The 20,413-nt window shown below is 49.8% G+C and overlaps 2 protein-coding genes across 2 annotated transcripts; both read right to left on the bottom strand.

Annotated features, from left to right (window-relative positions):
* Nucleotides 1-14,525: 14,525 nt before the first annotated feature.
* LOC126766669 (serine/threonine-protein kinase RIO2-like) lies at nucleotides 14,526-15,296 on the bottom strand. The gene has a single exon (XM_050484411.1). The coding sequence runs from the start codon at nucleotides 15,294-15,296 to the stop codon at nucleotides 14,526-14,528; it is 771 nt and encodes a 256-aa protein (XP_050340368.1).
* Nucleotides 15,297-16,686: 1,390 nt separating this feature from the next.
* On the bottom strand, nucleotides 16,687-17,127 carry LOC126766667 (uncharacterized). The gene has a single exon (XM_050484410.1). The coding sequence runs from the start codon at nucleotides 17,125-17,127 to the stop codon at nucleotides 16,687-16,689; it is 441 nt and encodes a 146-aa protein (XP_050340367.1).
* Nucleotides 17,128-20,413: the final 3,286 nt, after the last annotated feature.

The following is a 20,413-nucleotide window of genomic DNA, read 5'->3' as shown; positions in this document are numbered from 1 at the left end:
GCCCGGTGCAAAGCGGAGGCGGTGATGGGCACGCAGGCCGCCTCGCGCCGCGGTGCGCCCGTTGCTTGACCGCTGGCCGTCCGCCCTCCACCGAGGAATTTGTGCCTCCCGCGCTCGAGCAGCAGTCGAGGGAGGGCTCAGGGGCGTCGGGCTGCCCGGCCGCCAAAGGCACACTCTCCTCAAGGACCGAGAGAGCTCGCAGCTGTCGCGGTCCACGCTGCCAGACCGCGCAGACGCTGACCAGTTCGTCGCCCACGTGTCCGAGATGATTTCCCACATCACGAGGGTGCGGCGCATCGTCGGCACGCAGCGCCAGAGGTCGTGATCGTGCATGTAAAACTCACAGGCGGCGAGGAAGAGGCCGCGGACACTGGTCATAATGCGTGGCGTCAGCTGATACGCGTAGTGGCGGATGCCAAGCTGTGTCACGTATTCCTGCACCATCTCTTCGTCGTCGAGGTTGTCGACGAGTAAGCGGACCATCGCCTCAAAGGCCCGGTCCGCAGACAAGGGCTCGCGGACCCGTCCCAGCGCTGCAATCGACGGATCCTTCTCAATGGCGTCGCCGATCAACGTACAAAAAACAAATGACGACGAGGCGCGTCGGCACGGGTGGCGCGTTGACGTTCTTTCAGGACGGCGAAGAAGGCCTGGAGCTCGAGCTTCCACCGTTGCTTGCGGATCCCAGCACGTAGTAGAGCGCACGGCGTCCCGTCTTGCCGTGCATGAGCAGCTCAATCATCACGCGCCAGAAAACCTTCCACGGCCGGATCGACCGGGTGTACGTCTGCGTGTCTACGTAACGAGGAAAGGTACAAAAAAAGGCGTCCCGAATCGCGAGGAAGTGCTCAAGCTCCACGCCGTAGAGGCAGTGTCGCGCGCCCACTCGGTCAGCAAGGCCAGCAAGTCGGTCGTCTGCGTGTAGGCGTAGACAATCTTGCCAATCATGCCAAACGTCGTGATTGCCTGCTCCTGCGTCGTGGACGTTATGCTGAAAAGGTCGCCGCGGTAGTCGGGGTGTTCCTTTATCATCCGTTGGAAGGCCTCGATGGCGAACGAGGGCGAAGTGGTCGCCGGCCAACGTGTTCCAGGACTCCATGAGCGCGACCATGTCCATCGACGCCTTTTGCACGCGGTCGTAGCCGTTCTTCGCGTCCATGACGGCCGACTCGACACGGCGGTGAGCGCTCGTTGATAGCGATTGCCTTCGCCGTCCACGAAGACTGGAAGGTCCAGACCGCCCGCACCGTCATTCGAGGAATCGTTCGCGGTGCTGCGCCGCTCACCGTCGAGGCCCAGGAGGACGCTGTCAAATTCATCCTCGTCCTCGCAGTTGCCGCTCGATTCCAAAGAGAGGGAGGTGGAGACGGAGGCAGCGCTCCGCCTGGAAGGGCTGCGTCGACGGTCAAGCTCACCCTCGAGTTCCTCCGCGGCGGCCATGCGAACGCCGTCGTGTCTTCATTGTCTTTGCTGCTGCGCTCGTCTCCTCTCCTTCTTCGATGTGACCTCGTGATCGCACAGTGTGTGTGTGTCGGTGGCAACGGAGAAGGACACCGCAACCGCCGTCGCTGGATGGTTTTGCTGATTTGGACTGCGCGAGCAAAGAAGCAGCCGCGCCCTCCTCCACTGCTTCCTCCTTCCGTTGTTGCTGGCGGCCGCACGCAGCGGCAGTAGCGAGGCGGGCAGCGCTCGTTTTGCCGCGCCGCCGCCACTGCTGCTGCTGCTGCCCCCTTCTGTGGCGTGCAGTGCCGCCCTCCGCTGTGGCGGTTGCCTCTGCATCGCCTGCGAACGTTCACGAAGCCGCTGTAAGACAGACGCAGACGTGCACGTGGACGTCGCCGCAGTGGTAGACATCACACAGGGCATGCACACCATTTCTTCTTCTTCGTCTTCCACGCCGTAGCGGTGTACCTCGCGAGCTTCACGGGAGCGCGGGCACGGGGGAGGGACGTGGCGTAGGCCCGTGCTTCCCCTTCACGCACAAAGAAAACGCGGACGAGAGACGCCGCCGATGAAAGTCTGCTCCATCTCCTCCGACTCACACGCTGCTGCTGCTGCATCCGGCTGTTTCGTTGTTGTTGCTGTTGTTGTTGTTGTTGTTCTTGTTGTTGAGCACAACGGTGCCAGAACGAGTTCTCGGCCTCCACTGCCACAAGAGGGGCGAGGACTGCGCTCTTCCGCGCGCGCGATCTTGCTGTTTCATGGCGCACTCGCGGAGGCTTTGTGGTGACGAAGCATTGGGGTAAACCCGTCAGCTCCGCAATTTCCTCTGCAGTCAACAGAAATGGGAACGGTGGTGGTGGCGTGTGAAAAACGTTTGGGGCTCTTTCGATGCTCGAAGAAGGTTGAAGAAACCGTTGGCTTGTGAAAAGGAAGTTGAGATTGTCGATTGAAAAGCCCGCGTGAGAGGAGAAAAGAAACGGTGGCCGTGGCACAATGGGCAGCGGCACAACAAAACGATTCCCCTTTCCGTTCTTCTTTTCTTTTTGTCCTTTTTCCATCCCCAAAAAGCAGCCCGCCAGAGAGAGGGCCGCGCCGTTGTGGAGAACGCTGAGACTACCACTGCGCGCTCGCCACAGAAAAAAAAAAAGCGGGACAAAAAAGACGTCCCACACGGCGAGTTCCTCTTTTTCATTGAAGGGCGAAGAAAGTGTTCCACCAGTGGCCGCGAGGACGACGAGTCTTTCGTGGCCACTTCCTTCGCCGATGGAAGAAGAAGAAAAAAAAGAAAAAGAAGAAGAAGCGCCGGCGGGCGTTTTGTTTGGTAGTGCTGCTGCAAGGAATTGCATCCGTTGTTTCGATTGTCTTTTCATCGGGAGGACACACACACACGTCGCTGTGCCCGGAGACCAGTTTGCTTGTGTGACTGCCGCTCTGTGGTCGACGCAACGAATGCTTCGTTTTCCTTTGATCTCTCGGCACCTGCTTTTTTTTTTTGTTTAATCTCTTTTTTGTTTTTTCCGCCTGGACGGCGCTGAGGAGAGAAAGAGAGAGAGGAGACGAAAAGAGAGAGACGGAAGGAGGAGAGAGGAGGAAACGAGGTCAGGCCGCATCTGAAAAGAAAAGAGAAAAAGAAAAAAAAATTTCAAAGAAAAAAGAAAGAGGGGAAAGACACACACACGTTCACACACACACTCTACTGCTCGTGTGTGTGTTTTGTGCGAGGACAAAAAGAAAAGAAAAAAAAAGAGGGAAAAGGGAGAAAGCGACCGTTTCTTTTTTCCTTTGTTTGTTCCATTTGTGTGGCCCCCTTTTTTCTCTTTGGTCCATCCAAAAAAGAAAAGAATAAAAAAAAAAGAATGCAAATGAACGACAGCACGTGGTTTTTTTTTTGGAAGAACACAAAGTTGGCACGTGTGACAAAAGAGAGAAAGAGAAAAAAAAGAAAAAAAAGAGAGAAGGAGAAGAAGAAAGAGAAAAAGTGAAAAAGATCTCCTAAAAAAGAAAAAGAAGGAAAACAAACAAAAAGAGAGTTGCTTTTTTAGAGAGAGAGAGAAATTAATGAAAGTGCAAAAAAAAAAAAAAAAATCATCAAAAAAAAGAGAAAAAAAAAAAAAAAAAAGAACAATGGGTGACGCAAGTTTTTTTAAACACAAAGAGACAAACACAAATTCTTTTTTTTTCTCTCTCTCTCTCCTGTTTCCTCTTTTTTCGATCTCTTGTTGTTGTTTCTCTTTTCCTCTGTTGCTGTATCGAAAGAAGAAACCACACACACACACAAAAAAAAAAAAAAAAGGAAGTCAGACGAAAGCGAAAAAAAGGCGAAGAGCAAGAGAGAGAGGCACTTTCGTTCGAAAAAAAAATAGTTTTCTCAGCTTTTTCTTTCTTCGAACAATAACTTTCCAAAGAGAAAAAAAAAGAGAAAAAAACTTTTTTGCAGTGAGAAACAAGTTCTTTTTTTTTCGTGTGTCTTTTGCACACACACACACACACACAAACACAAAAAAGAGAGAAATGTTTTTTTTTTTGAAAAAAAAGTGTGTGTATGTTATGTACAGAAAAGAAATAAATCAGCTCAAGATGTGCAGTACTAAAAAAAAAAAAAAGAGAGAGAAAAGAAAAGAGAGAAGGAAGGAAAAAACAAAAAACAAATAAAGAAACACAAATGAATGAGAGAGAAGAAAAAAAACAGAGAGAGAGAGAGAGAAAAAAAAGAGGTTGAGAGAGAATGAGAAGAGAGACAGTTTCGTTCGTTGACGGTGTGCGTGCAAAAAAGGGAAAAATGGAAGAGAAAAGAAAAAGAGAGAGAGAGAAGATGGACGGGAACATTCGAAAAAAAGAAAAAAAAAGTGTGTGTCGTGAAAAGAACAGCCTGTGTGTCGAACGTTTTTTTTTTTCCTTTTTTTTCAAGAAAAAAAAAAAGAGAAAGTTGCTGTCGAAGAAGGAGAGAAACACACAAACAGAAAAAAAAAAAAAACAGTTTAAAAAACAGAGTTTGCTACGGGAAAACAAGAAAAGTTCTCTTTTTTTTTGTTTTTTTTTTTTTCAAGTCCCTCTATTTTTGCTTTAAAAAAAAGAAAGAAAGAGAAACTTCTTTCACTTTTTTTTTTCATTGAAAAAACAATACAAAAAAGAAGAGAGAGAGAGAGAGAGAGAGAAAAAGAAAAGCGCTTAAAGATAAACACACAGCGGCAGGACAAAAAAAAAGAAAAAAGAGAGAAAAAAAAAAAGAGAGAGAGAGAGAGAGAGAGAGGGAGAGAATAGAAAAAAGTGTTGAAAAAAGAAAGAAGAGGAAAGAGAAACCGCAAAAAAAAAAAAACAAAGACGAAAACACACAGCCCAACGCGTGTTTTCTCTTTGTGTGTGTGTGTGTCTCCCTCAAAAAAAAAGAGAAAAAAAAAAAGACAAAAAAACAAGAGTTTTTGAGAGAGAAGAGAGAAAAAAAAAAGAGAGTTTTTTGCAAGAAAAAAAAGAAGAGAGAGAGAGAAGGTGAAAGAAGGTGAAGAACAATTAACAAAAGAAAAAAAAAAGAAGGGGGAAAACAAAAAAAGGGAAAAAAAAGCGCTAAAAGAAAGAGAAGGGAGAAAAACAAAAACTTCTCTCTCACACACACAGACTCAAAGAACGAGAAGAGAGAAGAGAGAACAAAAAAAAAAAAAAAAACACACACACAAAAGAGAGAGAAAAAACTCTCAAACGAAAAATTCTGTGTGTGTGTGTGTGTTTTTTCCAGAAGAAAAAAAAGAAGGGAAAAGAGAAAAAGAAAAAAAAGCGAGAAAAAAAAGAAAAAAGATTTTGTTTTTTCTTTCCAAAGTGCGGAAGAGAAAACTGTCTTCAAGCTTTTTTTTTTTTTTTCTGAAAGAGAAAAAATGAAAAAAAAGAAAAAAAAAAGGAAGAGAAAGTTTTCCTTTTTTTCCGACAGGAAAAAAAATTTTTTTTTTCTCTTTTTGTTTTTTCTTTTTTTTCTGTTTTTTCCAAGAAAAAAACACAAAGAGAGACAATGAAAAAAAAAGAAAGAGAGAGAAGAGAGAGAGAAAAAAAAAAGAAACACAAAAAAGAAGTGTGTGAAAGAAAAGAAAAAGAGGGAATCTTGTCTCCGTTTGTATTTTTTTTTTTCGTGGTTCTCTCCCTTCTCTTTTAAAAGTGTGTGTGTGTGTGTTCAGACACAGATGAGAGAGAAGATAGGGAACCTCTTTCTGAGAGGACCACACACACACACAAAAAAAAGAGAGAGAAAAAGAGGGGAAAAAGGAAAAAGAGAGGAGAAAAGAGAAAAGAAAAAAAAAAACAGCCGCGTCCGTCCGAAAAAATCTCGTGTGCGAAAGAGCGTTCAAGAGAGGAGAAAAAAAAAAGAGAGAAAGAGAGAAAAAAAAAAAAAAAAAAGAAAGAATGAGAGGGAAGAGCGCGGAGATCTCTTTTATTCTTTTTATTATTATTATTTTGTTTTCTGTCTTCGTTCCTTTTTTTTTCACACACACACGATGCCGACAGAGAGAACAGTCTTCTGTGCAAAAAAAAAAAAAAAAAACAGAAGTGTGAGAAACCGTGACAATGTGTGCTGTGGCCGCCGATGTGGAAAGTTTTGCATGGATTCTGCGTGTTTCCGTGTCTCTCTCTCTTCTTTTTTTGCGAGGAGAGGGCTTTTTTTTTTTTTTTTTTCTGTCTCCAAAGAAAAAAGGCGAGAAGAGAGAGTTTACCAGAAAGAAGAACTGGCGTCAGAGAGAGCTGAGCTTAATCGCTTGAAAAAATAGAAGGAAAAAAAAAGCACGAACTGCATTTTTTTTTACCGCCATCTCCACCAGAAGGATTCCATTTACTTTTCTTTTTTTTAAAACGAGAGGAGGAAAAACAAAAGAAACTGGTTGAAGCCATTCGCATTTTTTTTTTTGGATCGCACAGAAATAAAAGAGGTGAAAAAAAAAAGAGAGAAAACACACGCGAGAGAAAAAAAGAAATGAGCGAAAAGAGAAAGAAAAGAAAAAAAAAAACTCGCGCCAGTCTTCGCAGAACAGAAGCTTTTTGTTTCTTTTTTTGTGTTGTACAAGTTGCGATTTTTTTTGTTTTTTGTTTTGTTGACCAAAAAGAGACAAAAGGAAGAGAGAGAAAAAAAAGAAAAAAAGAGGATGCGCGCTCCTTAGTTAATCGTAAAGCAAAAAAAAAGAGAAAACAGGAAGAAAAAAAAAAAAGAGGAAGAGAAAGAAAAAGAAATAGGGTAAGGAGAACATGTCCATTGTGTGTGTGTGCGTGTCGCGAAAAAAAGAGAAGAAAAAGCAAGCTCACAAAAGGGCAAGAAAAAAGTGTGTGAGGCGAAGAGGGGGGACGGCCCTCCGCACGAAAACTAACTTCTCTCTCATGCAAAAAGGAAGAAAAAGAGGAGAAAAGAAAAACACAGAAAATGCAGCCCTGTGCGAGAGAAGGAGAGAAGAGTGAGAGAGAGTGTGTGTGAGAGAACACGACGGGAGAGCGAAAAAGAAAAGACAAAAGAGAGAAAACGAAAAAGAGAGAGAAAAAGAAAAAAAAGAAAGAGAACAGGGGGTGTGTTCAATGCCAACACCCTCAAAAAAAGGAAGTATCCGCAAAAAGGAAAAAGTGGAAGAGGAAAAAAAAGAGAAAAAAAAAAGAGAGAAAAGAGAGAGGAAAGAGAATAAAAAAAAATATGCTGCGAGAATCACGCAAGAACAAAGAAAAAGAAAAAAAAGAAAAGAAAAAAAAATCAAGACACACTCACATAGTTTTCACACAATTCTCCTTTTTTTATTCTGTGGTTGATGCGAAAAGGAAAAGGAAAACAAGAAAGAGAGAGGAAGAAAAGAAAAACACAAAAAAAAAAAGGAAAAAAAGGGAAGTGTCTGCTGAAGAGTGAGAAAACAAAAGCGAGAGAGAGACAAAAAAGGTCTAAAAAAACAGCAAAAGAAAAAAAAAGAGAAAAAAAAATAAGGAGAGAGAGAGAGAGAAGAAAAAAAAGTTTGACCGATGAAAAGAGAAAAAAAAAAAAGAGAGGAGAAGGAGAAGAAGAGAGAGACAGGAGGAAGAGAGGGGTGTGACAGCTATTGGACAACCCTCTTTTGAAAAGTTCTCTCGAAAACGAAAAAAAAAAGAGAAAAGAGAAAAAGGGTTCTGAAAAAAAAAGTACGAAGTCCGAGAGAAAAAAAAAGAAAAAAAAAAGGAGAAGGCAATGAGTGGAGAGGATGCCAAAAAAGCTCTCTTTTCAACTTTTTCTTCAGTCCATTCTTTTTTTTTCTCCCTGTGTTTTTCTCTCGTCTCTCTTCTTTTTACCATTAAAGAAAAAAAGTATGGAGAGAGAAAAAAAAAAAAGAGAAAGAAAAATCGATCTCAGAACAACAAATAAAAAAAATTCAGTGAAACAAAGAGAGTAAAAGCTAAGGAAAGAAAAGAGAAAAAAAAAAAAAAAATTTTTGCCAAAGAAGAAAACGGAAACTTTCTTTTTTTCTCTTCTCCCGTTTTTGGTTTCTTTTCTTCTTCGCCTCGATGTGCGCGCGTGAGAGGAGAAGTCGCAACAAAAAAGAGTACAAAAAAAGAAAAAAAAAAAAAGAAAAGGGAAAGGGGAGGAAAGATGAAAAGAAAAAAAAAGAGAAGAAAAAAAAGAAGAAAGATCTCTCTTCTTGATGTGTGTGTGTGTCTGTCTGTTTTTCTTGATATATAAGTAGGGTGTGTAAAAAAAGAGCCAAAAAAGATGAAACAACAAAAAAAAAAAAGGCAAAAGAAAAAAAAAGAAAAAAGAACGAAAAAAGAAAAAAAGAGAGAAGAATAGAGAGAAAAAAAGAACGACGAAAAGGCTGCGTTACAGTGATCCCTCCCTTCTCTCGTGTTCTGAAGAAACTGTGCCGAATAGCGCGACATCTGTCATCCTTCGCGAAAGTCTACATCCAGAAAAAAGAGAAAAGGGGAAAAAAAAAAAAGGAGTGAAGGAAGATTCAAGAACGCACAGAAGGATTAAGAACAAAAAAACAGCACTTGCAAAAAAAAAAAAAAAGATTCAGAGCGGTTGCAACTGGAGAAAAAAAGAAAAAAAGAAAAAAAGCGGTACAAACGAAAAGAAGAAAAAAGAGAGAAGAATCTAGGTTAAAGAAAAAAGATGAAGAAGAAAAGAAGGTGGATCTAGATGTAGTACTAAAACAACAACAAAAAAAAAAGTGGAAAGGTGTGCTTCTATGAAAAAAAAGGAAAAGGAAAAAAAGAAAAAAAAAAGGAGAAAAGCTTTTTTTTTTTTTGTGTGTGTGTGTGTTGTGTCCGGTCTCTTTGAAAAAAACAGATAGGAACCTTTCTTTTCTTATCATTCCCCTTCTGTTCGTTCAAACAAAACAAGCGAATGCTTTTTGAAAACAAAAAAGTGCATCTTTAGTGTGTGTGTGTGATACTTTAAAAATCCTTTTTTTGTGTTATTGCGTGCTTTTTATTTTTTTTGTGCGTGTATGTGTCTTTGTTTCTGTTTTACTCTGTTACTTTTCGTGTCTTGGGAGAGATGTGTACTCACTGCTGTAGCGGTCAATTTATTGTTTTCTTTTTTCTTTTTTCAGGACGATCTATTGTAAAAAAAAAAAAAGCGAGAGAGAGAGAGCGAGGGGAGACGGGAAAGGGAGGGGCCGCTAGTGCCACAGCTACTGCTAGAGCTGCTGCTGCCGCTGTTGCTGGCGTGTGTGTGTACGGCGAACTTCATCACTCGACACACAGCCTTGCTCGAAAAGCGGCAACAACGGCAAAAGGACTAATGAGAAGAACAAAAAAAAAAAAAAAAAAAAAAAAGACAGAGCAGGGGTACAAAAAGATGGAACGGCAGATGCTTTCCGCTCCCTCTCCTCCCCTCCCTTTCTCGCTCCATTGAAGGAAGTGAGTTGTAGTCCCACTGCAGCGGTGAAACTCGCCTCCGGGAGAGAGGAGAAAGAGAGAGCCCCCCCAAAAAAAAAAAAAACAAAAAAGAGAACGAAAAAAATAAAAATAAAGTGTGTGCGTGGGGATGCTTGGCTGTTTATCTTTCTGAGCTCGACGGCTTCCTTTTCTTTCTGTTTGGGCCGCCTTACGGAGGAGAGGGTCCTTGAGGCAGACCTTACAGTGCAGTTGGTGCTGCAAGTCCCGCAGGAGGCGCGACACATTCGGGTGTCCCGCTCGTGTCCTCCGCGGTGGCGATGAAGTAGTACACAACGCAGACGCTCCGATCCCGTGAAGTGCACGCTGTCCAGTTGGAAAGGCAAGTTGAGAAAGCGGAACTGCTGTTCGCACACGGTGAAGGCGCGGTGGTGGGCATCGCGCCACTGCTGGTGCTGCACGCGATCCGCTGCATTGCCATAAATGTCGTAGGCGCGGAGAAGAACGCCGTCGACAAGGCGTTTAGGAGTGGGCAGCGCCACAGCCGCAGCTGATGGGCTCGCAATCCTCCGTGGATGTTTCTCCATTTCCTTTGTTCACTTTTCCTCCTCCGCTGCTGCTGCTGCTGGTGGTGATGGTGGTGGTGGTGGTGGTGGTGGCATCCACCGGGAAGGACACGACATGGACGCAGACGCCGACATCGAGGTAGCCGACGCCGTCGTATGGGCTGCGGCTGCTGAAAATGCGGGCCAGATAAAACTGTCCCACCTTGACGCGCACGGGAGGCAGCGTGGCCGTGCCGGGGTGGTCCATCGCCCCAGCTGAGCTCGACTCGGACAGCGCGGGCTGCTGCTGCTGTTGCCGCCGCCCCCGTAGCGATGTGGCTGCAAGGAGGGTGCAACTTCAGCCGCTCCACCGAGGATGGTCGGCGCGAGGTTGATGGGGAGTGGCTCTGTCGCCTTGGCTTGTTCCTCGTAGAGAAGCTGCTCGCCCACCTTGGCGTTGCAGTAGAAACGCAGCAGCTGCCCTTTGCTGAATTTGAGTGTTACGATGCAGTTCTCCTCCACGTGGCCACGCACGCGTCTTGCGCAGCGGCGGTTAAAGGGCCGTTGCTGCTGCCGCCGCCGCCGTGGTGGTGGTGGTGATGGCTGGTCTCGCCAGGAGCCTGGACGGCAAGGCGTTGCGACGACGCGGGAAAGCGGATCGTGGTGTGCACATGGTGCGTCGGCAGGCGACGCGACGAAGGCATTGCAGCTTGGTTCGCTCTGCTGCTGCTGCTGCGGTTGTGAGGGGGCGGAGACAGTGCGTGTGGCGGCACTGGAGAGCCGCAGCGGCCGGTCGGCTCGCGGAGAGTGTGAGGGCGCAGGAAGGCGTCGCTGGCTAGACCGTCCTCGCGCCCCTCCTCTCCAGCGATTGAGGAAACATAAACACCGTTCTGCGGGCTCAGCTCACGGCGCCCTTTCAAGCCGCCGGCGGCGCTGCCCACAGCGCACGTCCCGGACACGACCGGCGAGCCCTGGCGGCTCTCACAACGCGCGATTGGCGTCGACCCCGGAGGCTCGCTCGCGCGACCCGTGCTGCCGGCCCGAGAGGAGGTGGTGGTGGTGGTGGTGGTACCGCAGGCGTCCATGACAGTGGTGTGAACGCCACCTGTCGGCATGCGACGCGACGACGGGACGAGGCTCCTTGTCCTGCAGATCCGTTTTCGTCCGCAGGAGGTGGAGCTTGGTCACCGGCACGCGGCGGCCGCCCACCGCGATCAACGACCCAGCCGTGGCACGGATGTTGTTCATGAAATGGCTGCGCCTGGGCAGGGGGACGTTGGTGGGTGGTGCGGCTCCATTGGTGGCAGACGGCGCGGTGTTCTGCGGCGGTTCACGGCTGCGGGCAAAGGTGGCGTCCTCCGGCATCCCGCAGCGGTTGTCATACGGCAACGGTGAACGTGTCGTACTGGACCCGTTGCCGCCCTCGTAGGAGTAGCCGTGGCAGTCTCCGTGAGCCACACGAACCGCCTCTTCAATCAATGCATTTACATCGGTCACCGTCGCAGCTGTTGAGGCGACAGGGCCGTCAGTCGACGGGTAGGGCGGCGGCAAAGGCAGTTCGCCGGCGGAAGCGAGACTCGGGCTGCCATACACAGGAGGGCGCTGACCAATGCACGACTCCACGTACCCATCCATGACAGGCGGCTGCTCCGTCGTGTACGGCGCGTTGGGGTCCACGTAGCTCTCCGTGCCTGCACTCACAGAGAAAGGAGGAAGAGGCGAGAACTGGTGGCAAGAGGAAGCCTCTCCCGGCGCCTCCGCGTCGCGGCTGCGGTGGGCTGGTGGGCTGTCGCTCAGGTCGATGCCGGCGGCGGCCAGCGTTGCCCACAACTCGGCAAGATTATTGGCGCCTGCGAAGTCGTCCTCCGGCATCCCGGCGACCGGTGCCGCGGCGCCGCCGTCGATGAAGTCGTTCGACTCGTCCTCGTCGCTCTCCGCAAAGGCTCCAGAAGGGGCTTGGGTCTGCGCCGCGGCAGTGGTGGTGGCAGTGGCGTCGGGGAGAAGGCTTCCCCTTTTCCGGTGCCCGCCCGGAAAGGAGAGACGCTGTTGCAGCTGCAGCCGCTCCAGTGAGCTGGCACTCAACGGCGACTGGATCTTGTCAGGATGGGGGTTGCTGACGTTTGTGCTGTCCTCGTCACCGTCGAGAGCGGAGACCCCACAGCTGCGCTGCACCTCGTTCAGCGAGAACTGTAAGGTGCCAAAGGTAGTAGTGCCGTTCCTGTGATTGCTGTCTTTGGAGGGCGTGTCCATCTGCGAGTCGGTGCTGGCGTTGAGGGCGGCCGCAATGGCGGCGCTGACGAGGTCACCGTTAAAGAGCGGCTCGCTATCGGCGTCAATCTCTCCAACGCTGCCGTCTCCGCCTTCTGCGGTGCCGCACAGATCGCTGCTTTGAACGGAAAGATCAGTGAGACGGGTGTGTCCCCCGCCGTGGGGCGGTAGCGGCGCGGTCTGCCTTTTGTCCCGGTTGGAAGACGGTGTGGAAGTGGTGGAGTTCACCCCAGCGGTTCCCGATTGGTTTCGAGAGGACTGTCGCGGAGGCGCGCCGCAGCGGCCAGCAGCGCTCGCAGCTGTGCCGGCTGCTGACGGATGGCAGTTGGGGTGGAGAAGAGGGCGCGTTCTTTTGGTAGTGTCAGACAATCCTTCGAGTTGTTCACATTCACATTCTGCGGCTCCAGTTGATGTCCTGGCGTCTTGGCCAGGGTGGTTGTCGAGGAGCGCTTCTCCTCGGTGCAAATGGCTCCCGTTCCAGGCGGCTTCGTCGGTCGGTTCGGCGTTGCGCTTGTGCTCCCATCGTCTGAAGACATGGCCTTGTGCGTCGCAGGTGCAAGAGCCAAAGGGGGGGGATGTTCTCCTTGTTGGCACGACGGTATCGATTGGTTAGGTCACGTAAGAAAGCGGCGTCAGAGTACAGCTTCGAGGAGGAAGAGGAGGAGGAGGGGACCCCGCTGTACCACCGGCGGAACGGCCAGACGCAGCCAAGGCGTACTCGGTTGTTGTGAATGCGGAAGTGTTTGGGTGATAAGTCACGGGAAGCGTCGAGTTCGCGGCGGAGAGGTCAGACATGGCTGCGGGGTCCACAGGAAAGATAGGGGATAGAAAAGAGGAAGAAAGAGAGGGCTGTGTGCTTTTGATTAGAGTTTGAGAAAAAGCTTCTATTCCAACGGATGGCGTCCGTTCACCCTTTTATTCTCTCTTTTTTGTGTGTGCGGGCGACACAAAGGTTCTGGGTTGGGCAATCTAAAAAAGACTGTTCGGTTTCCTTCTTTGAATGGAGATGAATGAGTCGCACGGAGATTGAAGTACCACCAAAGGGAGCGAAAAAGAAGTGCAGAAGGGAAGGGAGTTCTTTTTTTTTTTTTCTTTCGTTGTAAAAGGGCGTCTATAAGGTTTCGAGGAGGTCACCGGTAGGTCAGCGACAGGATAGCAATTCCGACGGGAAAAAAAAGGAGGGAAACAAGAAAAAAATGCTGAATTTATGAGCTCAAAAACAAAAAAAGAAGAGGGGGGAAAAGGAAGAAATGTAAAGGTCAAAACTAGAAAAACAAAAAAAAACAAAAAACTTTGCGTAGGCACTCCTCTCTCCGTCTAAACTGTTTTCGCTCTCTGATGTGTGTGTGTGTGTATATGAAAGAGAGGAAAAACAGGAGAGAGAAGAAAGAGATGCCTAAGAGGGTGGACGCCTAGCACAAAGTTCTCCACTCTAGAAATAGTGCTAGTATTAGTTGAAGAAAAAAAGGAGAAATGGACGCGTCTGCGGACCGTTCCGTAAAGGCCTTTCGATGAAGAGCTTCACAGAAGGAAAGCAAAACAGTGTTTAAAAAAAGGTGACAGAGAAAAGAAAGAGAAACAAAAAAGGGAGAAAGTGATTTTTTCTTTTTTAAGGGGCAGATCCTTTCTTTTGTGTGTATGCTTTTTTATTATTTTTCTCTCTACGGAAGGATCTTTCTACAAGTAGCTGCAAAGAAAAAGAGGAAAGAGGAGGAGGAAGAAAAGAAGCAGATAGTGCGAAAGGTAGAAAGCGGGAGGTGGAGAGGCAACTCGCTGGATAAGGAGAAGAAAGAGAGGGGTTGTAAACGTGGGGAAATGAGAGTTAAGGCAGAAGAGCTGAGTTCTTCTCCCAGTCTACTGTGAGTGACTCTTCTTTTACTATTATCATTGTTTTTATTGATATTTCTGCAAGCTTTCCTCACTTCTTCTCTTCTCGCGTAGATGGCTGTTCTCCTTTCCTGTACCAAGCCTTTGTGACGTATCGCTCGTTTGGCGATAGTCTTCACTTCTTCTTTTCATTCCTTTTTTTTAAAGCTTGTTATGCCGTGAGAAAGAAATTAAAATGGTATTAAACGAAAAAGGGGGAAAAAAAAAAAAAAAAGACGCAAACGACAGGAGGGGGAGCGCTGCCGAAGAGAACGCACTGCTACGCCCACACATAAAAGCAAAAGTACTGTGGGATATGGAAACGGCAGAAAAGGGCAAAACACAGACAAAAAAAAAAAGACCAACAAAATCGGACAAGGACACCTCTCTCTCTCTTTCTCTTTTTCCCTCCAAACAGAAAAAAAGGTCACCAGAACCCGTCCTTCTTTGCGTTCTTCAGCTCGCGGTCCACTTTCTGTTTGTGGCGACCCTTTTGGGAGTTGCGGTGGAGCCGGCCGTAGAACTCTCGATTATCCTTTCGCACAATTCCCTTTCGAACCTGGTGCTTGATGTGCTCCTTGTTCACATCCCCATCCGGGAGGTAGTTTCGGTTTTCCCCCGGCCAGTGCCGCGTTGCCTGCGGGCAGCAGCCACCGCCTCTTCCAGCGACTCTACATCGCTCTGCTCGCCGTCGCCATCGTCGTTCCTGTCTTCATCGGCCTCCTCCTCATCCTCGCCGTCTGCGGGAGACGCGCGAGGGATCGCGATGACACCGCAGTCCACGCGGTCAATCTCACCTTCGCCGTTCTCCTCCTCCTCTTCGCCTTCCTCGCCCCACTCATCACCCGACCCAGAAGCGGACGCGGCTCTCCCTTCTCCTTTTTGATTGCCCTCATCGTCTTCCTCAGAGTCGCTAAGGTTCTTGCCGTCCTTGTGGTGCCGGGCAAACTCCACCTCCATGAGCGCCTTCAGGTCCTGTTCGTGGCGCTGTGTGTAATGGCCGCTGGCGTAGACCTGCTTGTCCAGATTGCCCTTCCTCACCACATCCTTCTCCAGCGTGGGGTACCACAGCGTCGACAGCTGGAAGCGACGCTGGAAAAAGTTGGCGAGGTTCTGCACGTCGCGGTCGAAAAGTTCGTCCGCGTTTTTGTGGTTTGTTGAGACCATCTGCGGGAAGTCAATCATGATGACGCGCTGGTCTTCGGTGATCATCAGGTTGAACTCGTTGAAGTCGCCGTGGATAAGGCCCTGCTCCGCGAGCTTGATCATCAGATCTAGACAACGACGGTACACCTTCTCCGGGTCGCCGAGCACGGTGATGCTATTAAGCAGCGTGCCGTCCACTAGTTCCATAACAAGCGCATGACGGTTTTGGTCAATGGGCTTTGGCACAGGGAAAGCCCTCGTCGTACAGCATCTTCATAAATGCATACTCCTTCTGCGACGCGAGGCGCGAGAGGTAGAACCAGCTCGCCGTGACGAGTGCGGCCGTTGCCTTTGTAATCTCTGTTGCGCGTGACGGTGCGGAAAGAGCAGCGGCCCAATCGCTGCAGTTTCAACACACAGTCGTGCGCGTGCTCGTCCTGCACAAGAATGATGTCAGACTCCTTACCGCAGCCGATGCGGTGCCCAACGCCCACGCAGGAGCCTCGCTTGCTCAACGTGCGCAAAGCGAGATAGTCGTAGGCGCCGTACTTCATCGCGTAGCCGTCGTACATGGTGTTCTCATGATGAATCATCTTGTGTTTCAAGAGGGCGTTGAGCCGCTTTCGACAGCCTCCATGAGGCAACTGGGCAATTCGCTCAACCAGGGCCGTGGGAGCTACATCGTGGTTGCGCATCGCCATCTCGAGTGCCGTGAGCACTCGGAAGTCCTCCGCCTCCATGAAGCGCAGAAAGAAACGTCAAGCTTGACCATTGACTACGGACACCGTTTTTTGTTCGTCCTTTTACTGGGTGAGCAGAAAAAGAAGGGTGTAGGAAAAAACGGGTTTGGTGCACTTTAAAATGAGAGACGATGAAAGTGAGAAAGAAGATGGTGTCAGTAAAAGTGAGGCTCCGTTTTCTCTTTTTTTTTTTTCTCCCTGCTGTACTTTTTTTGAAAGCACAAAAAAAAAAAAAAAAGAACTGTAAACAGCGGGAAAGATAGGATTCGCGAAGAATGGCAATCCATCACAATGACTTCGTCTGTCGAGACAGATCGTCATTGACTCGTTAGGTCGTGCGTTTTCTTTCCTTTTTTGTAGGTGTGTCGGAACATGCATGTGTGTGTGTGTGTGTGTGTTGTGTGTAGCTGTCTTCCCGGGTGAAAACACGACCGAAGTGAAAAGGCAAATGTGCCCACAAAAGCAAACTGTGATGGTGATGTCGTTGAGAACGCTGGCGCCGTTGTCCAATCCGCTCAATCGCAAAAAGCTCCCCTTTTTTCGTTTTTTTTAAGGCAGGAGATTCTTTTGCACCTCGAGTTGACAGCACCTCACACCCCACCAGAGAACGTAGTCCTTGAATTATGGGGAAGAGGAGAGAGAGAGAGAGAGAGATGGCCGTCTGTTGCTCTAGCGAGAAGAAAGCGGAGCTCACTGATAGGTGAAGAGTGAAAAAAGAGAGGGAGAGATAGCCGTTTCTGCCTACGCTCTGGCGAGAAGAAAGCAGAGCTGACTGATAGGTGCCTGGTGCCACGCGAACCGGCGGGGGACTATGCACCACCACCACCACCACTTTATGCGCCTGCATTCACCCACTTTCAGCCCGCAAACCATCTTGACCGCTGCCCGCCGCCACTGCCTCTGCTTTCGCCGCTGCTGGCACGTTTGCGTACAGGCACTGCAAGATGTAGGCCTCCCGAAATGATCTCATTCATGTCCTTCGCCGACAACCGCTCCGTAGGCGGGTTTTGCAGAGTGTGCAAGGCGACCGCAAAGTCGGTGAGATTCATAAGCAGGCTGGACATTCGCAAGAGCAACGCGCAGCAGACAAACACATGTGAGGAGCTCCAGTCCCGGCTTTCATCGGAGAGGTAGGTGTCGAAGAGCCGCAGCGACTGTGTGATGGTCAGTTCGCGAAGCAGCAAGCAATTCACCCAGCGGAAAGCAAAAAGTGGTATTTCGACGTTCAGCACCTGTGTGAGATGCTTGTAGAGCACGGCGTCCGCGGCGGCCAGCACCGCCTCCAGACGCTTCACCATCACCGTGATGCCTCTTGCTGGCGTGTATAATTGTCCTGCATGACGCTCAGCACGTAGGAAGTTAGCCAGAAGGTGTCCGCCTCCAACTCTCCCAGCCACACGGCATCGTCATCAACGGCGCGTTTTTGAATGTAGGTGTCGTCTGTCGCGAGAGGGGGAGGAGGAGAAGTTGTGTGACTGAACGAACAACCGCCGGGGTCGTCGCCATGACGGGTGGGCTTCAACACTTTCGACAATGGGTGTTTGTGCGGTGCCCATCATGGCATCGTCTCGCTTTCCCTCGTTATTGATCACTATCTCCACAGCGTCGCGCTTAACAAGAAAGGCTCTGATGCATTTCTCTCTTCATGTCCTCTGTTTCTTCTTCTCTCCTTCGTCGCCGTCATTCTTTTGCTCAGTGGCCGTCGGGTTCTCTGCGCCAAACTTTTCGCAGACCATTCCCTCATCATAGGAGTACAGTTCGGACACGGACTTCGTGGGGCAGTAGCGATGTGCGAGGGTCACGGCAAAAGAAGGGAACCACAAAGTCATTCATGCCCTGGACGTAGCCACACGCAGGGTGGCGGAGAGACCAGATAAAAAGAACACGTTCGACAGACGCGCGGACGCGAGGGTGCTGCAGCCACGCGACGCCCCCCGACATGCGTGGAATGTCCTTGCGGATTTGCTTGATGATCTGTACCTCGCTGGAGGAGGCCATAGGCGCCCGGACTGATGCGGGGAGGCAGCGGCGCCGCCGCCTTGCATGGCACTCGCGTGTCGACGATCCGCCAGACGAGGTAGACTGTTGCCGGCGTTAACGTTACTATTGACGTTGAGGAGAGCGACGTTTGCTGTCGTGCTCAACTGGCCAGCATTTGCCCTGTCCTCAACAAGGTCGTCCTTCTCCGTAACGGTGGTGGATCCTTGCAACGAATGCTGCGATATAAAAGCAAATTCGGCGATGAGGCGGAAAACGCACACGTCCTTTGATAAGCCCTGCCGATCCCAACGCGGGGCGACCTGATTGTTGCTGCTGCTGCGCGTCTTCGACGTGCCACCGCAGTGCAGCGGTGTCAGCGGCACCACTATCATGCAGGCGCAAGACTGCATCCCAGTCGATCCGGCTGTAGGTGCGCTCCACGTGCGTCATGTACTCTTGCCGTTTGCGGGCCAGAATAGCCGCTCGCTGACCGTACTGCGGGTGCCAGCCAGTCAGAAGACACCACACATCGAATCGCAGCCGCACTGGGCATCCATGCCAGCTCCGCTCCCGTAGACGCCGCATGTCCACGGGATCGACCTCCATCACAGTGGTGAAGGAAGCCTTCGGGTGGGCTGTATCCGGCCGCCGGTTGAGCCAGAAAAGAACGGGGCAGAGAGAGTCGTCGCGGCTCCGTGAAGACCTGGCGCAGGCGAGGCTCCGACGTCCGAGGATGCGTGCACCTGCCGAGTCGCGTGCCCTCCTCGTTGCGTGCCAGTCACAGACGGGTTGAGAGATGCGTTGTGGACAACGTCCATCGAAGAAGAAGCACGTCTCATGCCCTTAGGGCACCCTCACCGTTCTCTTTTCTCCCGTTCTCAAGCACACCGCCGCCGGTGCCGGAGGCGTTGGCAGCACCGCCCAGTTCCGTGACCGAATTCGATCGTGGCAGCTGTCGCGGCTGTCGGCGAAGCTGCGCTCCGTCCCGCAGCGGTTTTGCCACGCCAAGATCGCCGCCCTGGGGCAATGAATCGTGCGGTTGGCCAGTGGAGAGTGCGCTGCTGCTATGGTGATACGGGCGGTAATCTCGCTTCTGCGCGCCGCCGCCATGATGATGGCTGCCGGTCTCGCTCCCAGTGTCGCCGGGTGACCCCGAAGTGCCTGTTCCCGTAGTAGGAGCAAAGAGTTGGTCTAGCAATCGTTGAAACATGCAGCAAAAAAACAAAAATAAAAATAAAATAAAAGATGCAGTGAAACCGGTGCTACCGGGCTTTATGAACTGTCCAACCTCGTTGCAATTACACCTTGCCAACTCTGAGCAATGCCGATGTGGTCTCTCGCGTCTCTGTATTCCCGTGAGCAACACAAAGCAAAACAAAAAAAGCAAAAAATAAGTGATTGACAGAAACAAGCAAAAGAAGAAAAAAAAACAAAAAAAAAAAGGTGTCGCTTCTAAGAAGAATGAGAGAGAAAAAGAATCGTTTCACTTCCAGCCGCTTCTGTGTGGATACGGGGAAAACGATAAAAAGCCTTTTTGTGTGCACGTGTGTGTGGTTTTATGGTGGGAACAACAAAGGCGAAAAAGAGGAAAAAAAAAAAAGAGAGACTCACGTGTTCACACATCCAATGGTGGTCGCAATCCGTTCTGGACTTATAACCTGTGGATTCAGAAAGCAGGTCAACAATGTGAAAGAAGACAAAAAAAAAAGGGCAAACTTCGTCTCACCGTTGATCGTTCGGTGCATCAATCTACGTGAGAAGTCGACCTCTCGTTGCGTCTCAAATCTTGTCCGTGTCTGTGTGTGTGTGTGTGCGTATGTGAGTGTGCAGTTGATTGTTAAACGAAGAGGTATCGCATTTGTGCAGCAGAAGGGGGGGGGTACACGCGTACCTTAAAAAAAAAAAAAGATAGTGAGACCAGGTAAACGCCAGTCAAACTCATTTTCAGCGCCTCTTTTTCTTATTCTTGCCGAAGAGGGCTGCCACGCGTGCCTCCTCAAGTCGTTGCATGCGGTTTAATACCACCGGCGGCGCATCTGTCAACGGCTGCTGCTGCTCCAAGATTTGAGATGGCGTTGGCAGCGATGGCGACGGTGGCGGAGGTCCTTGGGGAGCGGCGCGCGAGCCAGTGGAGGACGTTCCATCGTCCCTTTCTGCTCCGACGTGGCTGCTGCTTTTCGCGTGGGGATGAGGTTGATGGTCGCTTTGATTGTGCGGGTGTGGAAGGGGAGTGTTTTCGGCCTCACGTTGTCGCTTAAGGGCCTTTTTTTTTTGGCGCGTTGGGACTGCCCACTGCCGCCGCCGTTGTTTGCAGCCTGAAACCCTTGCCGGTGCTGGTGGTGGTGGCTGTTGCCGTTATCGTTGTGCTGAACTATGCGATCAGAGACATGGGGTCGTTTTGTTTTAGAGAGAATGGCCTCATCATCGTCTTCCTCTTCCACCACATCCGACTTGAATCCATGTTGCCGGCCGGTGGCTCTGTCCATCTGACCAAGTTCTCCCGGAACCACCGCACCCCGTTGCTCGCCGCCGCGGCGGAGAAAGCGCGGCATCGCCTTCTTAAGCGCTTGCTGCTCGCGCACGTCGAGACCAAACTGATCTCGT

This window comes from Bactrocera neohumeralis, unplaced genomic scaffold, assembly GCF_024586455.1.
Source record: "Bactrocera neohumeralis isolate Rockhampton unplaced genomic scaffold, APGP_CSIRO_Bneo_wtdbg2-racon-allhic-juicebox.fasta_v2 ctg2051, whole genome shotgun sequence".
In the NCBI taxonomy this organism is placed as follows: domain Eukaryota; kingdom Metazoa; phylum Arthropoda; class Insecta; order Diptera; family Tephritidae; genus Bactrocera; species Bactrocera neohumeralis.
The sequence above is the reverse complement of the archived record's forward strand: the minus strand, read 5'-3'. Positions and strand labels throughout refer to the sequence as shown.

Excerpts from the sequence above, each read along its gene's own strand:
- LOC126766667 (XM_050484410.1), bottom strand. The coding sequence starts at position 17,127 with ATGGTGAAGCGTCTGGAGGCGGTGCTGGCCGCCGCGGACGCCGTGCTC.
- LOC126766669 (XM_050484411.1), bottom strand. The coding sequence starts at position 15,296 with ATGGAACTAGTGGACGGCACGCTGCTTAATAGCATCACCGTGCTCGGC.